The sequence below is a fragment of the Abramis brama genome (genome assembly GCF_963993115.1).
Source record: "Abramis brama genome assembly, chromosome: 25".
NCBI classification, from domain to species: Eukaryota; Metazoa; Chordata; class Actinopteri; order Cypriniformes; family Leuciscidae; genus Abramis; species Abramis brama.
In genome coordinates, this window is record NC_139987.1 from 1,036,105 (window position 1) to 1,060,222 (window position 24,118).

At 39.3% G+C, this 24,118-nt stretch overlaps 1 protein-coding gene across 1 annotated transcript in view; it reads right to left on the reverse strand.

The window, feature by feature from the left end:
- The window catches only part of LOC311076601 (fibrillin-2-like), a gene marked incomplete at both ends in the record, with an annotated part of 145,909 nt that overhangs the window by 101,282 nt on the left and 20,509 nt on the right, over positions 1-24,118 (reverse strand). Inside the window, 6 exons of the mRNA XM_084104936.1 lie at positions 464-643; positions 5,837-5,962; positions 9,600-9,797; positions 12,820-12,915; positions 19,073-19,168; positions 19,360-19,461. Coding sequence (XP_083961062.1) covers positions 464-643; positions 5,837-5,962; positions 9,600-9,797; positions 12,820-12,915; positions 19,073-19,168; positions 19,360-19,461 — 798 coding nt within the window. The remainder of the gene's footprint in view (positions 1-463; positions 644-5,836; positions 5,963-9,599; positions 9,798-12,819; positions 12,916-19,072; positions 19,169-19,359; positions 19,462-24,118) is intronic.

Below are 24,118 nucleotides of genomic sequence, written 5' to 3' on the forward strand. Positions count from 1 at the left end.
TTACCAACATCAAGCAAGTGCTGTTTGCTCATGCACAAACTTTTGGCGAAGGGAGAATATTGCACTGTGAGTGATATTGTGGAGTTTGCATTGAGCCTGTTGGAAGAAGGCGAGGTGCTTACCTTCCAGACCCGTGATATGAAACAGCTGATCCTTAATCACTATAGAGAATTGGTCACATTCGCTCCCAACAGTAGGATGAATGAATCTGACATTTTTTTCTCATCTGACATTAATGCTACTGACTTGGCCATCAAGCTGAAGAATCAGGACATAATGAGAGAGGCAGGCACCAAGTTGAGAGAAGTGCTCCTGGATGTTGAATTTGGTCTGCAAGACAGCTTCTGTGACAGTACTGACTTTAAAAGCATCATGGGAGACAACAATGATGCCTCTTCTTACGTTCTTAGCAGCTCTGTTCAAGGTCCCCAAGCACAAGCTCTTTAGAAGCAGTGCTAGAGACCTAAAGGAGCTGCTCCAGCCTCTACAGGATGAGGACAATCAGTCAACAGCAGAGGAACTGCTATCACAGCAGCAATATTCAACACAGGGGGAAGATAAGGGCAGCCAGATAGCAGAGGAACAGCCACAGCAGCAGCAGCCCACACATGGAGAAGAGCCTCTACTGAGAGAACAGTCTCTACTAAAAGAAGAGGGGAAATGGGTGAGAGTACACAACTGCACTGTCTCTTCCAAATACTTGTGTATAGCATTCACAGTGGATTAAAGCGAACACCATTGCTTATTATGCTTGGCCATGCCATTTATGCAAGAGATCGCAGCAAGAGCCTTCTCACAACTTTCAACAGGATTGGTTCATGTTCAAGCTACCAGACAATCAGATCTGCCCGCAGTCTTCTCGCTAGCTATGCTGTGAAATGCTCAGAAGATGGAGAGACACCCATACCAAGTACTTTTACAAGGGAGGATTATACTATGGCAGGCATGGACAACTCCGATTATGCTGATAAATCATCACTGTCCCCAAAGCAAGACTAGAGCCAACGGAACATGGATGGAAGGAGCACTTTGGCACACTCCTGCCATCAAAATGTCTGAAGCCCTTACCACCAAGTCTGCTCACAGTATGTAAGTGTGCAGGCAAGTGTGAAAATCGCCGATGTGGCTGTCGTGCTGCCGGAGTTTCATGCACCGTATTCTGCCATGGAAAAATGGAAAAATCATCCTGTAAAAACCCATCCCTCTAACATGCATGCACACATACAGTACACTTTGAGAGAAATCAGACTATATGGTGCACTTTTAGTTAATTTGGTATGATGTAATTTGTGATTCCAATTGTTTTATTTTATATCATTGTACTAACACCCAATTAAAATAAAAGTTCAAAGGGGATGTTTATAATTGTTACATTTTTTTCTCTTCATGTCTTGTTTATAATTAAAACAAATCATTGTGGAAAAAAATACAATAAAAAGTGACTATAAATAAAAACATCTTAATCGAGTTAATTGATGTTGACATTGACATTTCAATGACAAGATGATCCTTAATGTTAAAAACAATGAATGTTAAATGTCAGATTTAGTAGAATTAGCCTTATTGCATCTGGATTTTATTCCTAATAATGGCCAAGGTCAAGGTCAAAGTTATGGCCAAGGTCTTCAGAATAGGAAAATCACCCAATATGGTCATAACAATATCAGAAATGAATTTCATCATCACTTTTCATCATCATCCGATGGCGGCCATATATGATCTGACCATTACGTAATTCATGGCACTATGGCGGACGTGCACCTCCGTGATTTTTCATGTCTAGGGACCCACTAACTCAGTTCAAGTGAGAAATTCCCCCAACACCAAATTGCGAACGGATCTACAGGCCAGGTACTGGATTAACATTAAATTTAACATTTAATTTAATATTCAGCAATAATATTGATCTGCCTGCATTGACACTATAATACAAGAACTGAACTGAGCTGGACGATGACATCACGGTTTACAGAGGCTATATATATATATATATATATATATATATATATATATATATATATATATATATTTAAATTAATTAAATTAATAACTTTTTTTAAAACAAAAATGAAACATCACTGAACTTACTTAAGCTGGACTGTGACGCTATTTTCCTCTGGAAACAAACTTTTTTGAATTATTTTCCTGTTATCTCTGTAAAGCTGCTTTGAAACAATCTGTATTGTAAAAAGCGCTATATAAAGATATGTGACTTGACTTGACTGTGGTTATTAGTGGATTGTGCTATGTACACATACACACACAGGTATAATAAACTGTATCTAAAGAACAGGAAATGGCTTTGAACTGTAGTATTCCATAACATCTGCGTTTATGGATGCGATTTGTACATGTGCTTTCATTAAAATCAAAGGATACTCTCAGAATTCCTCAGACATGATAGAGAGACCGACGGATCCACACATGCTCTGGCACTGATCAGCAGTTAAACACAGCATTAAAGAGGCCAGAGTTCATCTCTCTGTACATCTACACTATTACAGAAGAGACACTGATGTTGCCTTGGTTCGCGTTCATTCGCAACTCTTTTTTTCCCATTTTCTTCTAGATATCTCACTATTGGCAGAAACACAAATAATGTCATGCATTCTTGTTCCCTGTGAAGATGTCGAAAACAGCAGTCCTGTTGGATTGTAACATGGTTGGATTGTTGTTGTTTAACAGTTTACAGACTAATCTGTAAACTTAAGGGAAGTATACTTCCCTTTATTAGCTTTCCGCTCCATCTTGGGTGATGTTATTTTTTACCATCAGCACAGTCCACTGATATAGCATTCATGTTCAGCCTTAAGGACAACTGCGCATGTGCAAGTGACTGAATGCTCAAATAGAGGCATCCATCCCACTCTCTGTCAATACAGTATATTTAGAAAGGCTTGCATTAACATAGGTGAACAACAAAGGCTTGTGCCTTTCAGTAGGAGATTCACATTATAGATCGATAAATAGATCGATAGGTGTATATGAATAATAAATGTGGGAAATGCTACCTATAATTGTAATCAAACGTATAGATATTTACAGTTCAATTCATTTCATTTTGAGGTCTAGGTGGGAGAACACTTAATTTCAGTAAAGTCCTATTCCATCTCATGAATGAAAGAATGCATATGTATATTTGGTGTATTTTGTCTCGGTCTGAAAAGCTACATGTCTGAAATGTCCTACAGGTTGAAGTCTAAAACAGAGAGTTCAGCACATGCCTCAACAGGCAGCGTTCCCTCTGCAGCTCTCGCCTGGCCGCCCACTGGAGCTGAGCAGGGTTGAGCCTGGTCACTGCCGGATGGGAAACTGGGTTGGTACTGAAAGAGGTCTAGAGAGGTCAAGTCTCTAGAACCCTGTCGGGGGTTTATTCTGAGATAACAACCGGCTGGATGTACATTATCCTGTTTATTACACGGCTTCTTGCCACGTAAATAAATAATTATATATGTATAATTTTTTTAGATATTTAAGAAATATTTTAATGTACTATATACTGTGTGTGTATATATATATAATTTATATTATATATAAATAACACATTTTTCTTAAATATATACATGCATGTGTGTGTATATATATATATATATATATATATATATATATATAATAATTATACACAGTACACACACACATATATCATGTAAACACAAACACATTTTGGATGAGATTAATCACACCCAGCACTAATATATATATTATATATTACCTCTCCACCGGTAAGCTGCATTATGACTTTGCATAGTCAGTGTGCAGTGGTAGTTGAGGAGATTTGAGTGTTGAGAAAAGCACTATATATAAATGTAATGAATTATTATTAATTAATAAGTGCTGCATAAGGCTGTACAAAGCACACAGATATAAACACTAGGGCTGTACTGTCCTAGTCGATTAGTCGATTAATTGGTCGATACGTTCTGGTTCGACCAAAATTCTGATTGGTCGATTTTCTGCCGCGTTTATTTCATCAGTTTTGCCTCGCTGAGGCGCGCTCATTTCATCAGTTTTGCCGCGCTGAGGCGCGCTCATTTCATCAGGTGGAAAGCACTAACTGCTAATGGGGGTGTTTTCAGAGTCCCCTGGTTTCACTGTAACAGTCTGTCTTCAAAACACCCCCCTTGTTTTCACCTTTTTTGGATTAGCCCAACCCAAGAGAGAGCGTCAAGCGTAGAAGGTTTGATGCTGAATATTATTTATTTAATTGTGAGAGCGTTTAATAGTCAGTCCTCTTCTAACATGTCAACAACAAAGAAATCGACAGTGTGGCAGCATTTTGTTAAAATTGATAACAGGAAAAAGGTCGAATGCAAAGTTTGCAAGCAACAGTTTTCCACAGCTCGACGACAAACATGACATATCATCTAAAAGTGGTAAGCTCACTTGTCTGCGTTAGCTTGCCCTGTCTGTTTTAAGTAGGCTATATGAACATATCAGAATTTGAATATTTCAATGTTTTAGTGTGATAACCTAACTTTTTTATTTTTTTATTTGGAGCCTAATGCGCAATTGCGCTGTGCTGTTGGTTGTGTTAGTTTTGAGCCTAGGATGCTTTATTTTTCAGTTATGCACTTTATTTCGTTTCTGCTCTTGATCTGGTTTGTTTAATAAATATTCTTTTTTTATTAAAGTGGACGTGCCTTTTGTGTTTATTAAGAGTAAAAGCTTTAGTTAATAGTCTATTCGTGTCTCAGCTGCGAAGCTGAGCTCATGTTCAGCCTCGCTCGGTGCGAGGACATGCACGGTGAAATGATAGTGTCTGACAGTTATAACTTATTATAACATATGACAAAAATAATTGTCGAAATTATGTTGCATATTCCTCAACAGTTCTTGTGATGATATCACTAGTTGACAACATAGTACTATTTTCGGAAATCATAAGCTATGATATTGCGCAGGTGCACGTGATGCAGCGCTGTCAGAGCTGACAGACTCAAGTGTCAGACTCATTTCAGTGCAAAATAATTAGGTCAAAAACGATTTAATATACTGCAAATAGCCTACTAGTTGTTTATGTTTATTTATAATTCATTTAGGCGGACAACAAGGCTACCAAGTACTGCGCACAGTGCGCATCTAATTAATTTAACGTTTTTTTTTTCTAACGTCATTTTTAGTCGATTTTAGTCGATTTTTAGTCGAAAATTTCAGGACTTCAGTCGACCAAGAATTTCTTTGGTTGAGTACAGCCCTAATAAACACACCGTTACAATAGTTATTTTGAAAAGGGGTTTCAGTCTTTAGTATAAAGCTGGTAACAGTCCAATCAGCACTTACATTTATACAGGACATAAGAGTCATTCGGCGTCTAACTCACCAAGGCAGCGTGTCCGGTCTACAGATGGCACGTATCCAGACGCACACACACAGGAGAAACTGCCCACTGAATTCATGCAGCGTCCTCCTTCACACACACGCTCGATGCTGGAGCATTCATCTACATCTGCGGGATTTTATTGCAATATATACACTGAAATACACTTTACTTAGAATGATCAAGTCAAGTTGTTATTTTGGTCCTGCATAGCAGGGAAAGAGAAAAATACTGTGAACAGCTGTACATGAGATGAATGCCTTTAATGAAAGGGATCAGCTAGAATGTGTGTGTTGATACAGAGACATTTCTCCTGGAGTTCAATTATACCTGGTCAATTACTCCTGGTCACAAAATACCAGTCATTTCCTGTGTTAGCATCAGTGGGTCATGATCAGACAATTACAGTGTGGTTTTATGAACCCTATATTGTCAGGATTGTATGTTGCAGTCTCTTATTTAGTTGAGCATGCTATTATTCTCTTTTTGGCATGGTTTGTGATAGAGTATATTACCCACCCTCACACTTCAGCGAGCTCATGTGCTGCTGGTAACCCGCCGGACACTGGCACTGGTAGGAGCCCACTGTGTTGATGCACCTTCCTCCTTCACACAGGTCAGGCACGACCTTACATTCATCAACATCTGGCCAAAGAGAAAACATTGCATGCTTGAAGTATCAGCAATTCCCTTAAACCATTTTAGATTAAATTAATATTAAATCATCTTGAAGGCTAGACTGATAACCAAGACAACCAACCACAGATGTTTTTAAGAGTTACATTTATAATTACATGGGTAAATCCAAAATCAAACCAACAAAACTAAAAATAAATTAAAAATCACGATTGTTTTTGGTTTAAATAAAGATCATGATTATCAGACAACTAAACAAAATAACATGTCATTTACTAGAGTTTTGACAAAATGTTAATTGCTGCAGTCTATTTAAAAATGTTTAATTAGTTTGAAAGATTTATTTTTTTCAAATTGAGTGAATGATTCAATAACTCACTCATAAATAGTCACTTTTTTGGTTCCTGAATAAATCAGCATTTTTGAAAAAAATCGGATGAGTGAAAAATGAATGATTAAATGACTCAAGGTGTGGTCATATTCACACTTGCTCAATTTTCGAGGACGAAATCCAGTCATTCTTCTAGGTATCCACACAATCAGGAATTTCACAGGCCCAATGGCCTGCTTCAGCTCCATACTGGCGTGATGAATCCGTCTTCAAGCAAAAGGAAATGGATGAAAATTATCAAAATTACCGTGTTCGTTCGTTGGCCAGAGGAGAGCAACCGAATGACTGAGCCTGGTTTTTCAATTTTCGAGGGCGAAATCCAGTCATTCTTCTAGGTATCCACACAATCAGGAATTTCATGTGAGGGCAAAATGGTTTCCCCACGCAGATTTTTCAATGTGTACAAGTTGGACACACGGATTTGTCACACTGACCAGCAGAAAGCTACTTAGTTTGAAAATGACTTATGTGTGAGTTGTGCTTAATACATTGCTACACTATTGACTATTCACTTTATCCGCTTTTTGCGGTCTGAACTATTCTCGAGTTCCAGTCGAGACCCAGACCAGAGGAGGGTCGAGTTCCAGTCGAGACCCAGACCAGAAGAGGGTCGAGTTCCAGTCGAGACCCAGAGAGTCGAGTTCCAGTCGAGACCCAGACCAGAAGAGGGTCGAGTTCCAGTCGAGACCCAGACCAGAAGAGGGCCGAGTTCCAGTCGAGACCCAGACCAGAGGAGGGTCGAGTTCCAGTCGAGACCCAGACCAGAGGATGGTCGAGTTCCAGTCGAGACCCAGACCAGAAGAGGGTCGAGTTCCAGTCGAGACCCAGACCAGAAGAGGGTCGAGTTCCAGTCGAGACCCAGACCAGAAGAGGGTCGAGTTCCAGTCGAGACCCAGACCAGAAGAGGGTCGAGTTCCAGTCGAGACCCAGACCAGAAGAGGGTCGAGTTCCAGTCGAGACCCAGACCAGAAGAGGGTCGAGTTCCAGTCGAGACCCAGACCAGAGGAGGGTCGAGTTCCAGTCGAGACCCAGACCAGAAGAGGGTCGAGTTCCAGTCGAGACCCAGACCAGAGGAGGGTCGTGTTCCAGTCGAGACCCAGACCAGAAGAGGGTCGTGTTCCAGTCGAGACCCAGACCAGAAGAGGGTCGTGTTCCAGTCGAGACCCAGACCAGAAGAGGGTCGAGTTCCAGTCGAGACCCAGACCAGAAGAGGGTCGTGTTCCAGTCGAGACCCAGACCAGAAGAGGGTCGAGTTCCAGTCGAGACCCAGACCAGAAGAGGGTCGAGTTCCAGTCGAGACCCAGACCAGAGGAGGGTCGTGTTCCAGTCGAGACCCAGACCAGAAGAGGGTCAAGTTCCAGTCGAGACCCAGACCAGAAGAGGGTCGAGTTCCAGTCGAGACCCAGACCAGAAGAGGGTCTAGTCCATGTTTTCATGGTCTTTATCTTGTCATGGACTCAGGAGAGTGTGGACTAGGTCTACTTCTACACTAAAATCCAAACAAACGTTCATATTTATAAAAACAGTGTTTGGCCTGGAAAAGTGCTCAGTGCCACATCAGGGTCTAAGCAGACATACGCAGACGGTCTGAGTACTTCAGGTATTTCAGCTGCACACGATTTCAAGATCATTTGCGATTTATAGATTTCACATCTGGAAAAGAGGCGTACACGTTTTTTGTGCTTCATTTCTCTGAATCAGATGTACACACGTTTGGGAAATTATCATAAGATCAAATGTAGGATGGTTTCTATGCAACATATTATAAATAAGGCCCCTGGTCTTGGTTTTGACTCTGACTCTGACTCAAATGAGCTGATGTCAAATACAACACTAGTGAGCACTTGAATCCCGACCGTTAAAGGACTTTGTTAACGCACTTAGGGCCAGATTTACTAACAGCTTGCACCATTGCAAACCCTCTTTTGGCATTAAAAAACTACTTTCAGGATTTACTAAAGACACGCAGTGAAAAATAAGCGATGAAAAGGCGTGGACACATTGATTTTTGCAGTGATTGCATATGCATTTGTTAGGAGCTTGCAATCGCAAAATTTATGGGAGGAGAGTTTTCAAATAAATCATGCAATGTGATTTACTAAGGTTTGTGGTAGTCAATTTACAGGTATTTGTGCCATTATTTAACGCCCAAAAAGAATGTCTATTAGTGCTAGACATGCTGTGATAGACAGCCATCGGCACAGATCCTCAGCAGAAACACAAGAACCAGACAGGTCCTCTGCACAGGCCCAATGGCCTGCTTCAGCTCCATACTGGCGTGATGAATCCGTCTTCAAGCAAAAGGAAATGGATGAAAATGAATGCTACCGATCCTGATCTGATTTCTGACTGGGTATGCAGCCTGAATAATAATGACACCATGTTCGTTCATTGGCCAGAGGAGAGCAACCGAATGACTGAGCCTGGTTTCTCCCAAGGTCTTTTCCCCCATTCTGTCATCTGTTGGGAATTAGGGAAGCTGTTGTGTGACTTCAGCTAAACATCAGGTGAAATGCATTATTTTCCTGTTATCACTCTAAAGCGGCTTTGAGACTATCTGTATTGTATAAAGCGTTATGTAAACAAAGGTGACTTGACTAGGAAGAAGAGAGAACAGATAGTGTGTGGTAGAAGGGACACTCGTGTTCATTTATTTGGAAATTCTACAGAAAGACGTTATCCAAAAATATAATTTTCCAAGCCACGTTTATTTTTTATTTCTTTTATTTGCTGCGCCTGTGTTGTTAGTAGTTCACCCGCACCTGATTATCAGCAGCTCTGCTTGTTTGTGACTCCACGCTAATTTGCACTGCTCTTGGTAGATTGTGTTGTTCATTAAATAAATTAGATGCTTCGTCTGTCTTCTTTAATCTGAGCATTGTCAGTAGATCAGCCGCAGAACTTCACACTCACATTGACACTTTAATGGGATTGCAGTCCTACGCTAATTTGCCCTGTTTAGTTTACTCTTTAGATAAAGTGTGTAATTTCTGAGCTACTGTACCAGCACCACAAAACAGAATTCCAAAAATATATGTTTTCAATCTGCCATTCTCATATTCCTGTTTCGATAGCATCAATCACTGATGTTTGGATAAAGTGTCAACTAAATGAATAACTCTAAGCATAAATGTATTTTTGAAAGATTACCAAAATTCAATGCTGAAAAAACGTTTACAAAGCATTTTACTGATACATTTACTGATACATAACTGTACTTTACACACTTTAATAATGTAATAAACCAGTGCTGACCTTGGCAGGCTCCTGTGCGAGTGTTTGTGATGAACCCTGTGCTGCAGGACGAGCTGAGAGGAGGGCACAGCTGACACGGGTCACCCCACGCTCGACCCACCGTGGCACAGCACAGGGCTTTACTGCACACAAATCCCCCGCTCTGGCCTGCACACTTACTGCTGAGGACCTGGATGAAGCACGGGCCCGTTCGGTAATCTGATATATCAATATAAATCACATTCACAGTTATCAGAATCTTCAAGTCAAAAGAACAAATTATCACATATCATTCACCAGCCAAGCAAGATGTGTCTGTGCTCCTGTACAGATGATGATGAGACAGAAAGATAGACAGCGTTAAGAAGATGCAGCCGAATTTATGCCCCAATTAGCACAAATAAAGGAAGCACATACACAACCATGATAAATCTTTAAGTAATAGTTATTTCTTCACATAGTAATAAGAATTATTTTTTATTTTTACATTTCAGTGATTAGTATATTTCTTATAGTCATGAAAATACAGTTACAATGTGAAAAATCTTTTTAAAGAAAGAAAATAATTCCTTATCCATGGCAACCAATGGGACAATTATTCCATCAAATGTATGAAATGGAGGATATTTTGGAAGATAAAAAAGAAAATAGAACAAAGAAAAAGTCCACCCAGGTATTAATGGGAAGCATAACTATAGCATGAACAGAAAACATTTGTGCATTTTGAATTTGCAGATTGTTTGTTTCACCATCTCCAGAGGAATTTTAATAGCCTACATTAAACCAATGTCTGCAAAACGAACAAAGAAACATGTTCCATAAAATTATGTTTAAAAGAGTAAAGCAGCAGCACATGGAGGCCGTCTGGAGAGAGAATGACTCAGGTAGTCTGAGCTGTCCTGTGCAGCTTGACATGTGCTGTGCATTACACAACCATGAGCTTTCATTTACCGTCAGCTTCTGTGCCAATTCCTGAAAAAAATAAAATAAATTTTTGTCCTCATTTTCTCTTTCCTTAGCATGAATACTTTTTTCAAGAGTTGCAGCTAAGGTTACGATTCAAATTTAAATGGTCAGTGTTGCTCAGAATATTTTTCCATATGAAACTTATTTTAATTTCCATGTGATACTTTACAATCACAATACAAGACCCAACACATCCAGCATTTCATTTTATAAAAAAATTTAAAAAAAATTAAGTACAAAAATACAAACAACTTGGATGTTCAAATCATTTCAACTTATATTACATTAAAATGACTTAAATTGAAAATTGCTTAACTTATTTTGATGAGTTAAAACAATGTAAAAACATATGTTTGTCATAACTTACTGATCATTACATTTTTTAAAGTGTGTAAATATAATTTCAGTTAAATTATTTTTTATGGGTTTATTCTACAATGAAACCTTAATCATTAATGAGAGATGTTTATTTACATCTCATTCTCAGGAAAATACTAACACTTTCATTAATATAGAAAATTACAAATATGCACTCACTGTCATGCAGAATTTGTCTTTGTTTGCATGCTCTATATATCTCGTTGTTACAATTCAGGACTGTTAATAATGTGGTTAACAACAGCCATTTTTTAACCAACTTTCAACCCTGAAATATAACAATTTTGTTACAAAACATGCTTTGAAAGAAATATATCATGGATTATTAATAATTGTTAAATTATTTTTAACTTGTGTATTATTCCAAGGCACGAGAAATACTTCACTATTTCACTCAGCTGTCTATTCAAATGATAAGTATATGAATCCCTAAATATGATACAGTGGTTCTTTAGGTTTAGTAACAATAAATAGCTATTGGTATTTTGCAAGGCTGTAAGCACATATTTAGAGATTGACCCTCATTGTCTAGAGCCCTATTGTAAACATGATTTGCTTAACGTTCAGCAGTAACCTTGTCAAATGACATGGTAAAAAAACTAAAATAATCTAAATAAATAAAAATACAAAATACATTTCCCCTGAAATTGTCACGTACAAAGGGTCCCAAAAATGACAAAAAGTGAATGCTGTGAGACATACACTTTAAAAGCCTGAGATTTGAAAAAAAAACAAAAAAACATGCCTTATCTGGGAGGTTTGAGGACAGACCCTGGAAGAAGCACAAACTCAATAAGGGTTGTCTAATAAACCATGTCTGGAAAATGTCTCTGTCATGGTGTGGCTGCAGAAAAGGTACGTTGAAGTGTGGATCTAGGTGCAAACGGTATATTTATTAATGAACACACAAAAAAACACTCTGGAACACAGAAGCACAGGAAAAGCCACAAACCAAACCCTCCATAGACAGGAGCCATAAATAGCCAGGATGAATGAAGGATAAAACATGGAACAGGTGGGACTAATCATTGACCCAATGGGTAACTATGGCAACTATGACACCGAGAATAAACACAGCCAAGGCAACTAAAGTCAAAGAACCAAAACTACACAGAAGATACCGTATCTGTCAATGAAACCTCACAAGAGATCATAAAGCCACAGTGGAAGAGAAGTGCCACACTGTGTCAAGGGTAAGAGAATGCAAAAAAAAGCTATGCACAATGCATCAACCAGCCTAGGGTGAATTCAGTATGTACATTAGATATGGGACAAATATAATGTAATTTAATGGAAAACGGCTGTATGTGAGTGGCAAGGCAGGATTTTGAGCAGCTTCTGAAGTTGCTGACAGTCAGTGTGTATTCACTCATTGAAAACAATGGTTTGAATTTTAGGACGTTCTGTGACTGATGTGCAACCCTCATCTACAGCACTAAAGTTAACTCATTCAGTATGGTTTATGAAAAAAAACAACAACAACAACAACAAAAAATAGACCACTAAATGTCTCACTATAAAGAATAACAAATGAACAGAGAGGATGAAAGGCAAAAGTTATTTGAGTGAAAACTTGAAAATAAATGAATTATCCATAGACATTTGACATTGACATGTTTAGCATTGAAATTTATAAGTATGTAGAAATTAACGTTAAGATTAATAAAAGCTGTAAGATTAATGTTCATGATGCATTAACTAATCTAACCTTATAGTACAATATTACCAAACATTCCTTACATTCTTATGTATATGTCAGGGTTTTATGATTAATTGTGCAAATTGATTTTTGTATTCATTGCCCTAAATGAACATGTTAAGATGACAACACAGAGTGTGTGTGCACAAATATGCTGCTGACAGTAATAGTCACAGCTTTGTGAATGGTTGTTCTTACCTCTCTCACACAGTGGCCCAGTGAAGCCGTATACACACACGCAGAGGTTTGGTCCAATGCAGCGTCCACCATTCTGACAGGTCTTTTCACAGACAGCTGAAACAAAACCACCTGGGTTAAAACACTGTTTCAATAGTGCAGTAACAATCTGACTATCATATGCATAACAAATCATAAGTTCACACACATTCTTCACATAAACGCCAATATATTGGACCTGCCCTGCATGATTTGATGATGAAAGTGGGCTAAATTCTATTAGGTTTATTAGTGTTAAATGTCCCATGTGAAAAACATATGAGAAGGACACTTCAGGATAACTGAACACTGATTATGACTGGCTTACTACAGGCCGGCTGTTTAAAAAAAAAAAAAAATTATTTCCTTTATTTAACCAGGAGAATCACATTGAGATATTATCTCTTCTTCCAGCGAGACCTGGTCAAGATAGCGGCACATAGAGTTTCACACAAAATAATAACAATAAGACAACACCACAATTTACAACAATCAAAAGTTAGGTTAAAGCAAATCAATTAAAACAATTACAAGTATCCTGTAAAACATTTTGAAAAAGACGTTTAAAAGTGCTTAAGGTTTAAAAGTGCTTAACTGTTAACACAGTTAATGTCCAGACAGGTTATTGTTGCTCATCTTACATTTCAAAACCTTTGGAATGCCTTTAGAACCAGAATCAAAGAGACTTTCAACATAAGCTGAGTGCCAAACAGACGAGCCAAGAGCTTTGGCCTGCCCTCTGTTATCTATGAGCAAAGCCTTGAACTCCTACAGAAACGACTGCTTCCCTGGATGATTTACATCTGCTGCAACCCTGGAGAACCTTGATGACCTGCAGAGGTCAGTGCCAATTACAGTTTATGACAAAGCAGGACACCTGCAGACCCTTCAAAACATTATTGTTAGTTTGTATGTATGCATTCCATTGAGAAATATACAGGTAGTTCTCGAGCATTGTGAACATCAGCTGAACCTCAGTCTATGGAGTGAGACTATTTTACTGGACAAGTTCTCAATTGACCCTTCGCCAAGCCCCGCCCTCCTTAGTTACTGTTGCTACGCCTGTCAAGCTTTTGCGCCTGGCACATCTATTACAGTATGTATGCACTGGTTTCAGACATTCCTAAGGAGATAATTAGTCATTTTTGGCGAACAGGTGAAAATATGAGAGAGCAAGACTGCAGTATGCATTCGAGAGCTATATCCATAAATTGAATATATATCCTATATCCATAAATTGAAGCTAAAGCCTATACTGTAGGTCCCAGCTCAATCTGTCACGATACACACACAGGGAAAAGGTAAGATCCAATCGCAGTATTTATTTGGGAAATCCGTACTCACAAACTAGTCCAGGCAAGGGTCAAAATCCAATAAGGCAATCCAAAAACAAGAAACAAACCAGAACAAGCAAAAACAGACTTCAGAAGTGGCGTGACAATATACAAGGACTCCATGACAATGACTAAACAGACAGGGTATATATACACACAGATACTAACAAGGTGACGGGAAACAGCTGAGTGCAATGATCAATGAGTGACAGAACAGGATGATGGGAAATGTAGATATGAGTGAAAGACACCGTGGGGGAAGAGCACCTCTAGTGGTTACCCAGGGAACACAAACCAGACACTGTGACACAAGCAGCAGCGCCTCATACGCTGACCATTCAAATGGGAAACACACAAATTGAGGAACAGCTGTTCATGCACAGCAGGGTAAGTGAAATGTGAAAATATTCTAATATTTATAAATCAAACAGCTTATCCATATGTATTGTGGAATAAACACAAGACATTAGCCTGACCACTTTGCAATGATGACATTCTCCCGCTTATATTTGTAGTGCGCCAGGCTAACGTTACTGCTCACACGTCGTGGGTCACATAAGTGACTACTTACTGTTATGAACTGATTAAGTTTGCATACCAACCTCTTCCTTGGAGATCTCCAGCAAGCCCCCTGATGTTCCCTCCTTTTACTAACTACCTTTTACTTTTACTAGAACTAACAACGGGAGAGTCGCGATCGGATTGGGGTAACGTTACTGGTTTGGCCGTCGATTAACAAAATGCTGAAATATATTTTTAAGTAACGTTAAGTTATGTCAGTGAGCCTCCGTCTTGCCTTTAATCACACTGCTTGATCCACGAGCTGGACAATAACTTTATTCTAGAGCTGCTATAAAGCCAAAACACTTTACTTTAATTTCCTATTATCAATGTAAAGCTGCTTTGGAACAATCTACATTGTTAAAAGCGCTATATAAATGAAGATGACGCCCGGCATTTCTCCCCTTAGGTTTTAGGTTTCGGGAAGGGAACAAAATCCACCACCCCGTCCAAACTTTTAGGGTATCAGATTTGCACAATCCATACGCAAAAAGCTTCGGCATGTTTCCCTCGCTCGAAAGCTTGCCAGACCTCCCGCGCCTGGTTACGGCTGCTAAGCCACGATTGGCCTGTGGCGGTTTTCGGGCGTGGCTTAGCGAAGGGTCAATTCAGTTGTTAACTAATTCCTAGCCAGGATGTTACTGTACAAACACCTAGATGGGATTCTTGCTCCTGTATATAATCAAATTAAGTACAGTGTGTTAGTAGTGCAGGTTAATGTGCTGTCTTCGCTTCAAATCAGACTTGATTGAGGACAGGAATCTTGAAGCATTAGCCCCTTTCGCATTGGGTAGTTATAGGAACTAGCCACCAGGTTGGTTCCCCGAGAACTAAATGTTTTCCTAGGAATGTTTCCTGGTTGCATTCGCACCGCCAGTAGAAACTCTGAAGTGACGTAAGCCTCACTTGTTGTTGTGACCTTTATTTTAACGCGCTGAGCACTCACATTCTCTGTGTTCATTAGTTTACGATCTGTTTAACAGTCCTGTCTAATACATTATTAGATAGAACTGTTATACAAAGAAAGTACAGTATATGAAAAGATATTAGCGTATGCCGTGTGGTTAATGCCCAAAGTTGCTGAGCAGAAATACATAATCATGTTTCGCTTAGTCCCCTCAAAGTTGCATTGGATTTTCTCCTCAGTGTAAAGGTTAAGAGGCCCATCTATCAGTGTTTTCCATGTTCGTAGAGTTAGTTTCTGGAGTAAATACTGTATATAGGCTATAATCAGTGTGTTTACACAGCTTTAAAAAAAAAAGGAGTTCGGCCAATCAGTGTACACTAAAGTAACTGGTAGTTCCTATAGTGCTGGTTTAGACCCGACTCTGAAGTAGGAGTTAATTTAATTTAATTTAGTTCCCCAAAAGAAGTTCCTAGAACTAAAAATTGTTCCTAGTTCCTGCGGTGCGAACACGCCAAAAAACGGGTACTTCCGCTAATAGTTCTAGGAACTATGAAATGGTTCCTCTGGTGCGAAAGCCCCTTTTGTTGAATTGTGACCGAGCAAGGACTAAGAGGTTGGTTGTTTTAGGCAAGTGGAAATATCACTGAACTGAACTCTAGCAGGACCTGGAAGCCCTTAAAGAGACCTTAGCAAAGATGTGACAAATAATTTATGGGGAATGAAATCAAGCCAATCATCATAATTTCAGTGGACACAAGTCAAGTATCACCTTTATTTATATAGTACTTTTAACAATATAGATTGTTTCAAAGCAGCTTTACATTGATAATAGGAAATTAAAGCAACAGAGATTGTTTTGGCTTTACAACAGCTCTAGAATAAAGTTATTGTCCAGCTAAAGTTAGAGGAAGGAGGGAAACAGGGCAAGGGGGAATTGCAGTAATCAATTCGCAAGATGTCTGGGGTCTGGACAAGAACCTGAGGAGTTCAATTACCAGAAATGGGCTGATGCTGTGAAGCATTAAGGAGCAGGGTCAAGGGTAATCCAAAGAAGAACTGGTCACCTTGGGCAGTGCTTCTCAAACCTGTCATGTAAGCCCCCACCACTGTAGATTTGGGATGTCTCCATCTAACACACCTGATTAAACTCACCAGGGGCCTCATGTATCAATCTTGCGTACGCACAAAAACTTTGCGTACGCCAGCTTTCACGCTCACGGTCGTATGTACTAACAGTGAAATTAACGCGAGAATGTGCGTTCCTCCACGCCAATTTCATGTCTGGCGTACGTACATTTCTCATTGTTTTTGTCCGTTGGCGACTCTTACAGGCAATGAAGTGAAGTTGCAAACATTACACAACGAATGGTTCTACAAGTCTATCGCACCACCACCTGTGGGAAGCATTGCTATTAATTTGCAATTTATAAAATAAATGACATATATTGTCACACGAGCCTTATGGAAATATTCTATCAATTATGCAATTAAGTAAGAACATATAAAAGCATATGCAAATTGATACAACCCTTAGTCTATGGCAATGACAGCTTTGGTTTAATGTCCACCTTTATATCAGACCATTTCTTTTTAAGGTCAATTGGGGTAGGCTGTGTACAGTTGAGACATGTGTACAGTTGAGACACCTTAAATAACTTGCGTTCGCAGCAAGCACAAGTTGTGATTTTTGCTGTGCACGTGCGTATTAGTGTCCTCTTTGATCGTGGGAAATTTGAACAACGGACGCATCTCCGATCCGAAGAAATCGGAAAAAGTTTTTTTTTCTAAGATATGACGTTCACTTCACCATGCACTCTCCACAATGAATAGCTTATTATCCTTATGTGACTGTTAAACGTAACTGGTATCACCACAAACGTTATTCTGTGCCCTAAAAACTGGCATATTTCATGGTATTGTGTCATGCAAGGTAATTGCAAAATCTAGAGAAATGTGCGAGGTGGCCAGCGGGGGATAGTTGAGACACATACTGTTCCCCCGATAGAGTTCTATTAGGAAACACACTGTTTAGTTGTTCAGTGTTATGATAACAGGTTAAACGTCGTAATAAGCCAGCATAGGACGCAAATGAAAATAAAATTTGATATTTGTGATATTTAAACTGTGTATTATTAATAAATATTGTTACATATCTTGTTCCTGCTTTATACATTTTAACCAGTGCTAATTTAAATAAAATGAATGAATATAAATTGATGAATAAACAAAAATGCTGCCCAATTATTATTTTCTTTATTTGTCTTTATTTTTTATATTTACAATGAATGGTTAGTTACCTTCACATCATTAGAAATGGGTGTCTCAACTGTACCATGCACTGTCTCAACTGTACCACATATTGGTACAGTTGAGACAAAGTTGAGACAAAAAGCACCTTATTTTTATGAGCTAATTGTGGAAAATATAAACTAGGGTATTATTGATTGATAATATCTTAGTCTACAAGCTAATGAAATGTAATGTGGCGTGTCATGTGGAAATTCACTTCTTTTCAGTGTCTATTTTTGTGTGAAAAATCAAATCTCAACTGTACTCAGTCTACTCTACAGTGCGACTTCCAGATCCCACCGCATTGACAGCATCAGCCAAACTCTCCCACTCATATTTTTTCCTTTTGTTATTAATTCCGGAGGACAAAGTTCCAAATAAATTTTTTTTTTCGTTTCTACCTCCGATAGTAGCACCTCCAATTCACTTTCTGTAAAGTTTTGTTTCTTGCCGCCATTTTCTTACTGCTTTCTTTTGCCAAAGTGGACTCATTACCATATTTAAATTAATTTAATTAAGGGAGGAGACTGGGTGGGGCGTTGTGCTCGTGCATGTGCGCTCAATTTTACGTTAACTGGGATGTACAAAGAGAATATGCGTGGGATCCTTCGTACGCAGAGATTCATACATCTGGGGTTTTTTGTGCGTACGCACATTTACAGCTTTGTCCGTACGCAATGTTTTAGTATGAATTCAACGCAAGTCTTTGTACATGAGGCCCCAGGTCATTAGTAGAGGCTGCAAGACTTGAATTGTGTGTATCTTACAATGGAGACAATAAAAAATGTGCGGTTGTGGGGGCCCCGGGCCAGGTTTGAGAGGCACTGGTGTGCTTGATTGAGGAGACATCTCAAATGTTCAAGTGAAGTGAAGAAATGCTATTTGTGACGCAAGTCGAAAAAAGGTCTGTGTTCTTCTTTACAAACAGTAGGTACTTCGAGACCACTTGGATCAGGAGATCTCCAGAGGTTAGTGTACGACAGATTATACTGGGTGGTTTAGTAGACTCTTTTGAAGAAACGGACAGGAATAAGTGACAACATGTTTCATGAGTCTTGAGTCTTGGATGAGTCTTGGATGTGTGCAGTTTAGAAAGGATCAAGTACTACGCAGGGCAAAGACCACAAACACAATTTATACTCACGCTGTCCACAAAAGATTCCTGTATATCCCTTTGGACAATGGCAATGGTCCTCTTCACATACCCCTCCATTCATACATCTGATATTGCACTGTTGGGCTTAAGCAAAAAAAGAGGGAGGGAGAAAGAAATATTTTAGTCACAAGTGATTCATATTATGACTGGTTAGGTTTGTTCTACATGCCTAATATGTACTTCACTGCTTTTTCTTCCATTTCAGTTTAAATAGAAATGTGTTAAATATGCAGTATAATGTAAAAAAAAAACATATTCTGTACAATAAAACATACATGATTTGGTGGCACAGGACGGGGCTATTTGGCCACCAGGACATGTGCACATGTTGGGTCTGGAGCAGAAACCACCACCACCACAGCTGTTCCGGCAAATGGCTATGATAAAGAGCATGTGGCAATATTAACAGAAAATGTCACTGGAATGAAGAAACTTAAAGGGTTAGTTCACCCAAAAATGAAAATTCTGTCAGTAATTACTCACCCTTATGTTGTTCCAACCCCACAAGACTTTCGTACATCTTCGGAACACAAATTAAGATATTTTTGATGAAATCTGAGAGCTGGCTCACTCCTCCATAGGCTGCTAGGTAATTGCATCTGCCGGCCCAGAAAGGTTTGTAAAGACATTGTTTAAATAGTCCAAGTGACTACAGTGGCTCAACCATAAGTTTATCAAGCGACGAGAATACTTTTTGTGTGCAAAAAAAAAAAAAAGAAGACTTTATTCAACTATTCATTTTCCTCTGTGTTGGCCCCTGAGTGAGTTCACGTAGTGTAACATCACAGCACTTCTGGGTTGTACGTCAGAACGTAGGCTCATTATTGGCCGACGCTGGTCATGTGTGTGATACGTGTGATGCTGGCCAATAGTGAGCCTCCGTTTGGACGTGAACTCACTCAGAGGCCCACACAGAAGAAAATGAATAGTTGAATAAATTCGTTTTTTTGTTGTTGTTGTTTTTTGCACACAAAAAGTATTCTTGTCGCTTGATAAACTTAAGGTTGAGCCACTGTAGTCACTTGGACTATTTTAACAATGTCTTTACTAACTTTTCTGGGCTGGCAAATGCAATTACATAGAAGCGAGCCAGCTCTCAGATTTCATCAAAAATATCTTAATTTGTGTTCCGAAGATGAATAAAAGTCTTACAGGGTTGGAACAACATGAGGGTGAGTAATTACTGACAGAATTTTTGGGTGAACTAACCCTTTAAGTGTTTAAAGGCTCTTTAAAGTTTCAATGTGTGTGAATCAGCTGGTGTTTTGGTGATTGTTAGTGGATACATGACATCAGTTCACCTCAAGTTCACACAGGTGTCTGAGCAACTACGTGTATACAGAAATCACAAACGCAATACTGTCTTATTTTTCTTTACTTGATAAACTGTAAGCACTTTTGTAGATGTATGACAGGAATAAAGTTAAATTGGTCAGTAATAAGTGATGCTGTTGTCATGGGTTTGTGGAATATTGTTGTAGTTCTTGTGTTTCTGCTCGTCGCTTCTAGTTTTTCTGTTCTTGTTCACTTCATATAATCAATTAATTATTTCATTAACCACAACTATGTCTATTTCACTCTTTGCAGTGTGAACACACATGAACACTGAACAGTTTTCAGTTAACACAGATGATATTGCTGTGGGATTAAAGGTTTACAATAAAAGACGCCATTAAAAAGCTAAAGTTACTAATACTAGTACTAATAACGGAAAAAGGACTAAAAAGGCTGTACTCTGCCAGGACAGTAGTAATTTTTTGTAAAGAAACTACAAGCCTACAGACTGAATATGTAATACACATGCACATGTTATCACCTTTTTAACATATTCACAGTTTTGTAGTTTACATGAAAACATTAACAGTGTTATTTTAAAAAGTGTGCATTTTAAGGACCCCAAAACGTTTTCTTGTAAATGAATTGCCAGAATGGATAAAAAAAACTTTTTGGGCTTTTTTTTAAATGAAAATTAACCTCAGTGAACCTCATTGGTTCTTGCTGAAGCTCAAACGTGCTACGTAACACGAGAATGAACCTCATTGGTTCTTACTGAAGCTCAAATGTGCTGCATATCACGAAAATGAACCTAAATGGTTCTTGCTGAAGCTCAAACGTTCTGCGTAACATGAGAACGAACCTCATTGGTTCTTGCTGAAGCTCAAATGCGCTACGTAACACGAGAATGAACCTCATTGGTTCTTACTGAAGCTCAAACGTGCTGCATATCACGAAAATTAACCTCATTGGTTCTTGCTGATGCTCAAACGTGCTGTGTAACACAAGAATGAACCTCATTGGTTTTTGCTGAAGCTCAAATGTGCTGCATAACACAGGAGAATGAACCTAATTGGTTCTTGCTGAAGATAAAATATGGCTGCGTAACACATGAGAATGAACCTCATTGGTTCTTGCTGAAGATAAAATGTGGCTGCGTAACACATGAGAATGAACCTCATTGGTTCTTGCTGAAGATAAAATGTGGCTGCGTAACACATGAGAATGAATCTCATTGGTTCTTGCTGAAGCCCAAATGTGCTGCGTAACACGAGAATGAACCTCATTGGTTCTTGCTGAAGATAAAATGTGGCTGCGTAACACATGAGAATGAACCTCATTGGTTCTTGCTGAAGATGAAATGTGGCTGCGTAACACATGAGAATGAATCTCATTGGTTCTTGCTGAAGCCCAAATGTGCTGCTTAACACGAGAATGAACCTCATTGGTTCTTGCTGAAGGTCAAATGTGCTGCATAACACAGGAGAATGAACCTCACTGGTTCTTGCTGAAGATAAAATGTGGCTGCGTAACACACGAGAATGAACCTCATTGGTTCTTGCTGAAGCCCAAATGTGCTGCGTAACACGAGAATGAACCTCAATGGTTCTTGCTGAAGGTCAAATGTGCTGCATAACACAGGAGAATGAATCTCATTGGTTCTTGCTGAAGATAAAATGTGGCTGCGTAACACGAGAATGAACCTCAATGGTTCTTGCTGAAGCTTAAATGTGCTGCGTAACACGAGAATGAACCTCATTGGTTCTTGCTGAAGATAAAATGTGGCTGCGTAACACATGAGAATGAACCTCATTGGTTCTTGCTGAAGGTCAAATGTGCTGCGTAACATGAGAATGAACCTCATTGGTTCTTGCTGAAGCTCAAATTTGCTGCATATCACAAAAATTAACCTCATTGGTTCATGCTGATGCTCAAACGTGCTGTGTAACACAAGAATGAATCTCATTGGTTCTTGCTGAAGCTTAAATGTGCTGCATAACACACGAGAATGAACCTCACTGGTTCTTGCTGAAGATAAAATGTGGCTGCGTAACACACGAGAATGAACCTCATTGGTTCTTGCTGAAGGTCAAATGTGCTGCATAACACAGGAGAATGAATCTCATTGGTTCTTACTGAAGGTAAAATGAGGCTGCGTAACACACAAGAATGAACCTCACTGGTTCTTGCTGAAGCCTAAATGTGCTGCATAACACAAGAATGAACCTCATTGATTCTTGCTGAAGATAAAATGTGGCTGCGTAACACATGAGAATGAACCTCATTGGTTCTTGCTGAAGATAAAATGTGGCTGCGTAACACGAGAATAAACCTCATTGGTTCTTGCTGAAGGTCAAATGTGCTGCATAACACAGGAGAATGAATCTCATTGGTTCTTGCTGAAGCTTAAATGTGCTGTATAACACAAGAATGAACCTCATTGGTTCTTGCTGAAGCCCAAATGTGCTGCGTAACACGAGAATGAACCTCACTGGTTCTTACTGAAGATAAAATGTGGCTGTGTAACACATGAGAATGAACCTCATTGGTTCTTGCTGAAGCCCAAATGTGCTGCGTAACATGAGAATGAACCTCACTGGTTCTTGCTGAAGATGAAATGTGGCTGCGTAACACATGAGAATGAATCTCATTGGTTCTTGCTGAAGCCCAAATGTGCTGCGTAACACGAGAATGAACCTCATTGGTTCTTGCTGAAGATAAAATGTGGCTGCGTAACACATGAGAATGATCCTCATTGGTTCTTGCTGAAGATAAAATGTGGCTGCGTAACACATGAGAATGAACCTCATTGGTTCTTGCTGAAGATAAAATGTGGCTGCGTAACACATGAGAATGAATCTCATTGGTTCTTGCTGAAGCCCAAATGTGCTGCTTAACACGAGAATGAACCTCATTGGTTCTTGCTGAAGGTCAAATGTGCTGCATAACACAGGAGAATGAAGCTCACTGGTTCTTGCTGAAGATAAAATGTGGCTGCGTAACACGAGAATGAACCTCAATGGTTCTTGCTGAAGCTTAAATGTGCTGCGTAACACGAGAATGAACCTCATTGGTTCTTGCTGAAGATAAAATGTGGCTGCGTAACACATGAGAATGAACCTCATTGGTTCTTGCTGAAGGTCAAATGTGCTGCGTAACATGAGAATGAACCTCATTGGTTCTTGCTGAAGCTCAAATTTGCTGCATATCACAAAAATTAACCTCATTGGTTCATGCTGATGCTCAAACGTGCTGTGTAACACAAGAATGAATCTCATTGGTTCTTGCTGAAGCTTAAATGTGCTGCATAACACACGAGAATGAACCTCACTGGTTCTTGCTGAAGATAAAATGTGGCTGCGTAACACACGAGAATGAACCTCATTGGTTCTTGCTGAAGCCCAAATGTGCTGCGTAACACGAGAATGAACCTCACTGGTTCTTGCTGAAGATAAAATGTGGCTGCGTAACACACGAGAATGAACCTCACTGGTTCTTGCTGAAGATAAAATGTGGCTGCGTAACACACGAGAATGAACCTCATTGGTTCTTGCTGAAGCCCAAATGTGCTGCGTAACACGAGAATGAACCTCAATGGTTCTTGCTGAAGGTCAAATGTGCTGCATAACACAGGAGAATGAATCTCATTGGTTCTTACTGAAGGTAAAATGAGGCTGCGTAACACACAAGAATGAACCTCACTGGTTCTTGCTGAAGCCTAAATGTGCTGCATAACACAAGAATGAACCTCATTGGTTC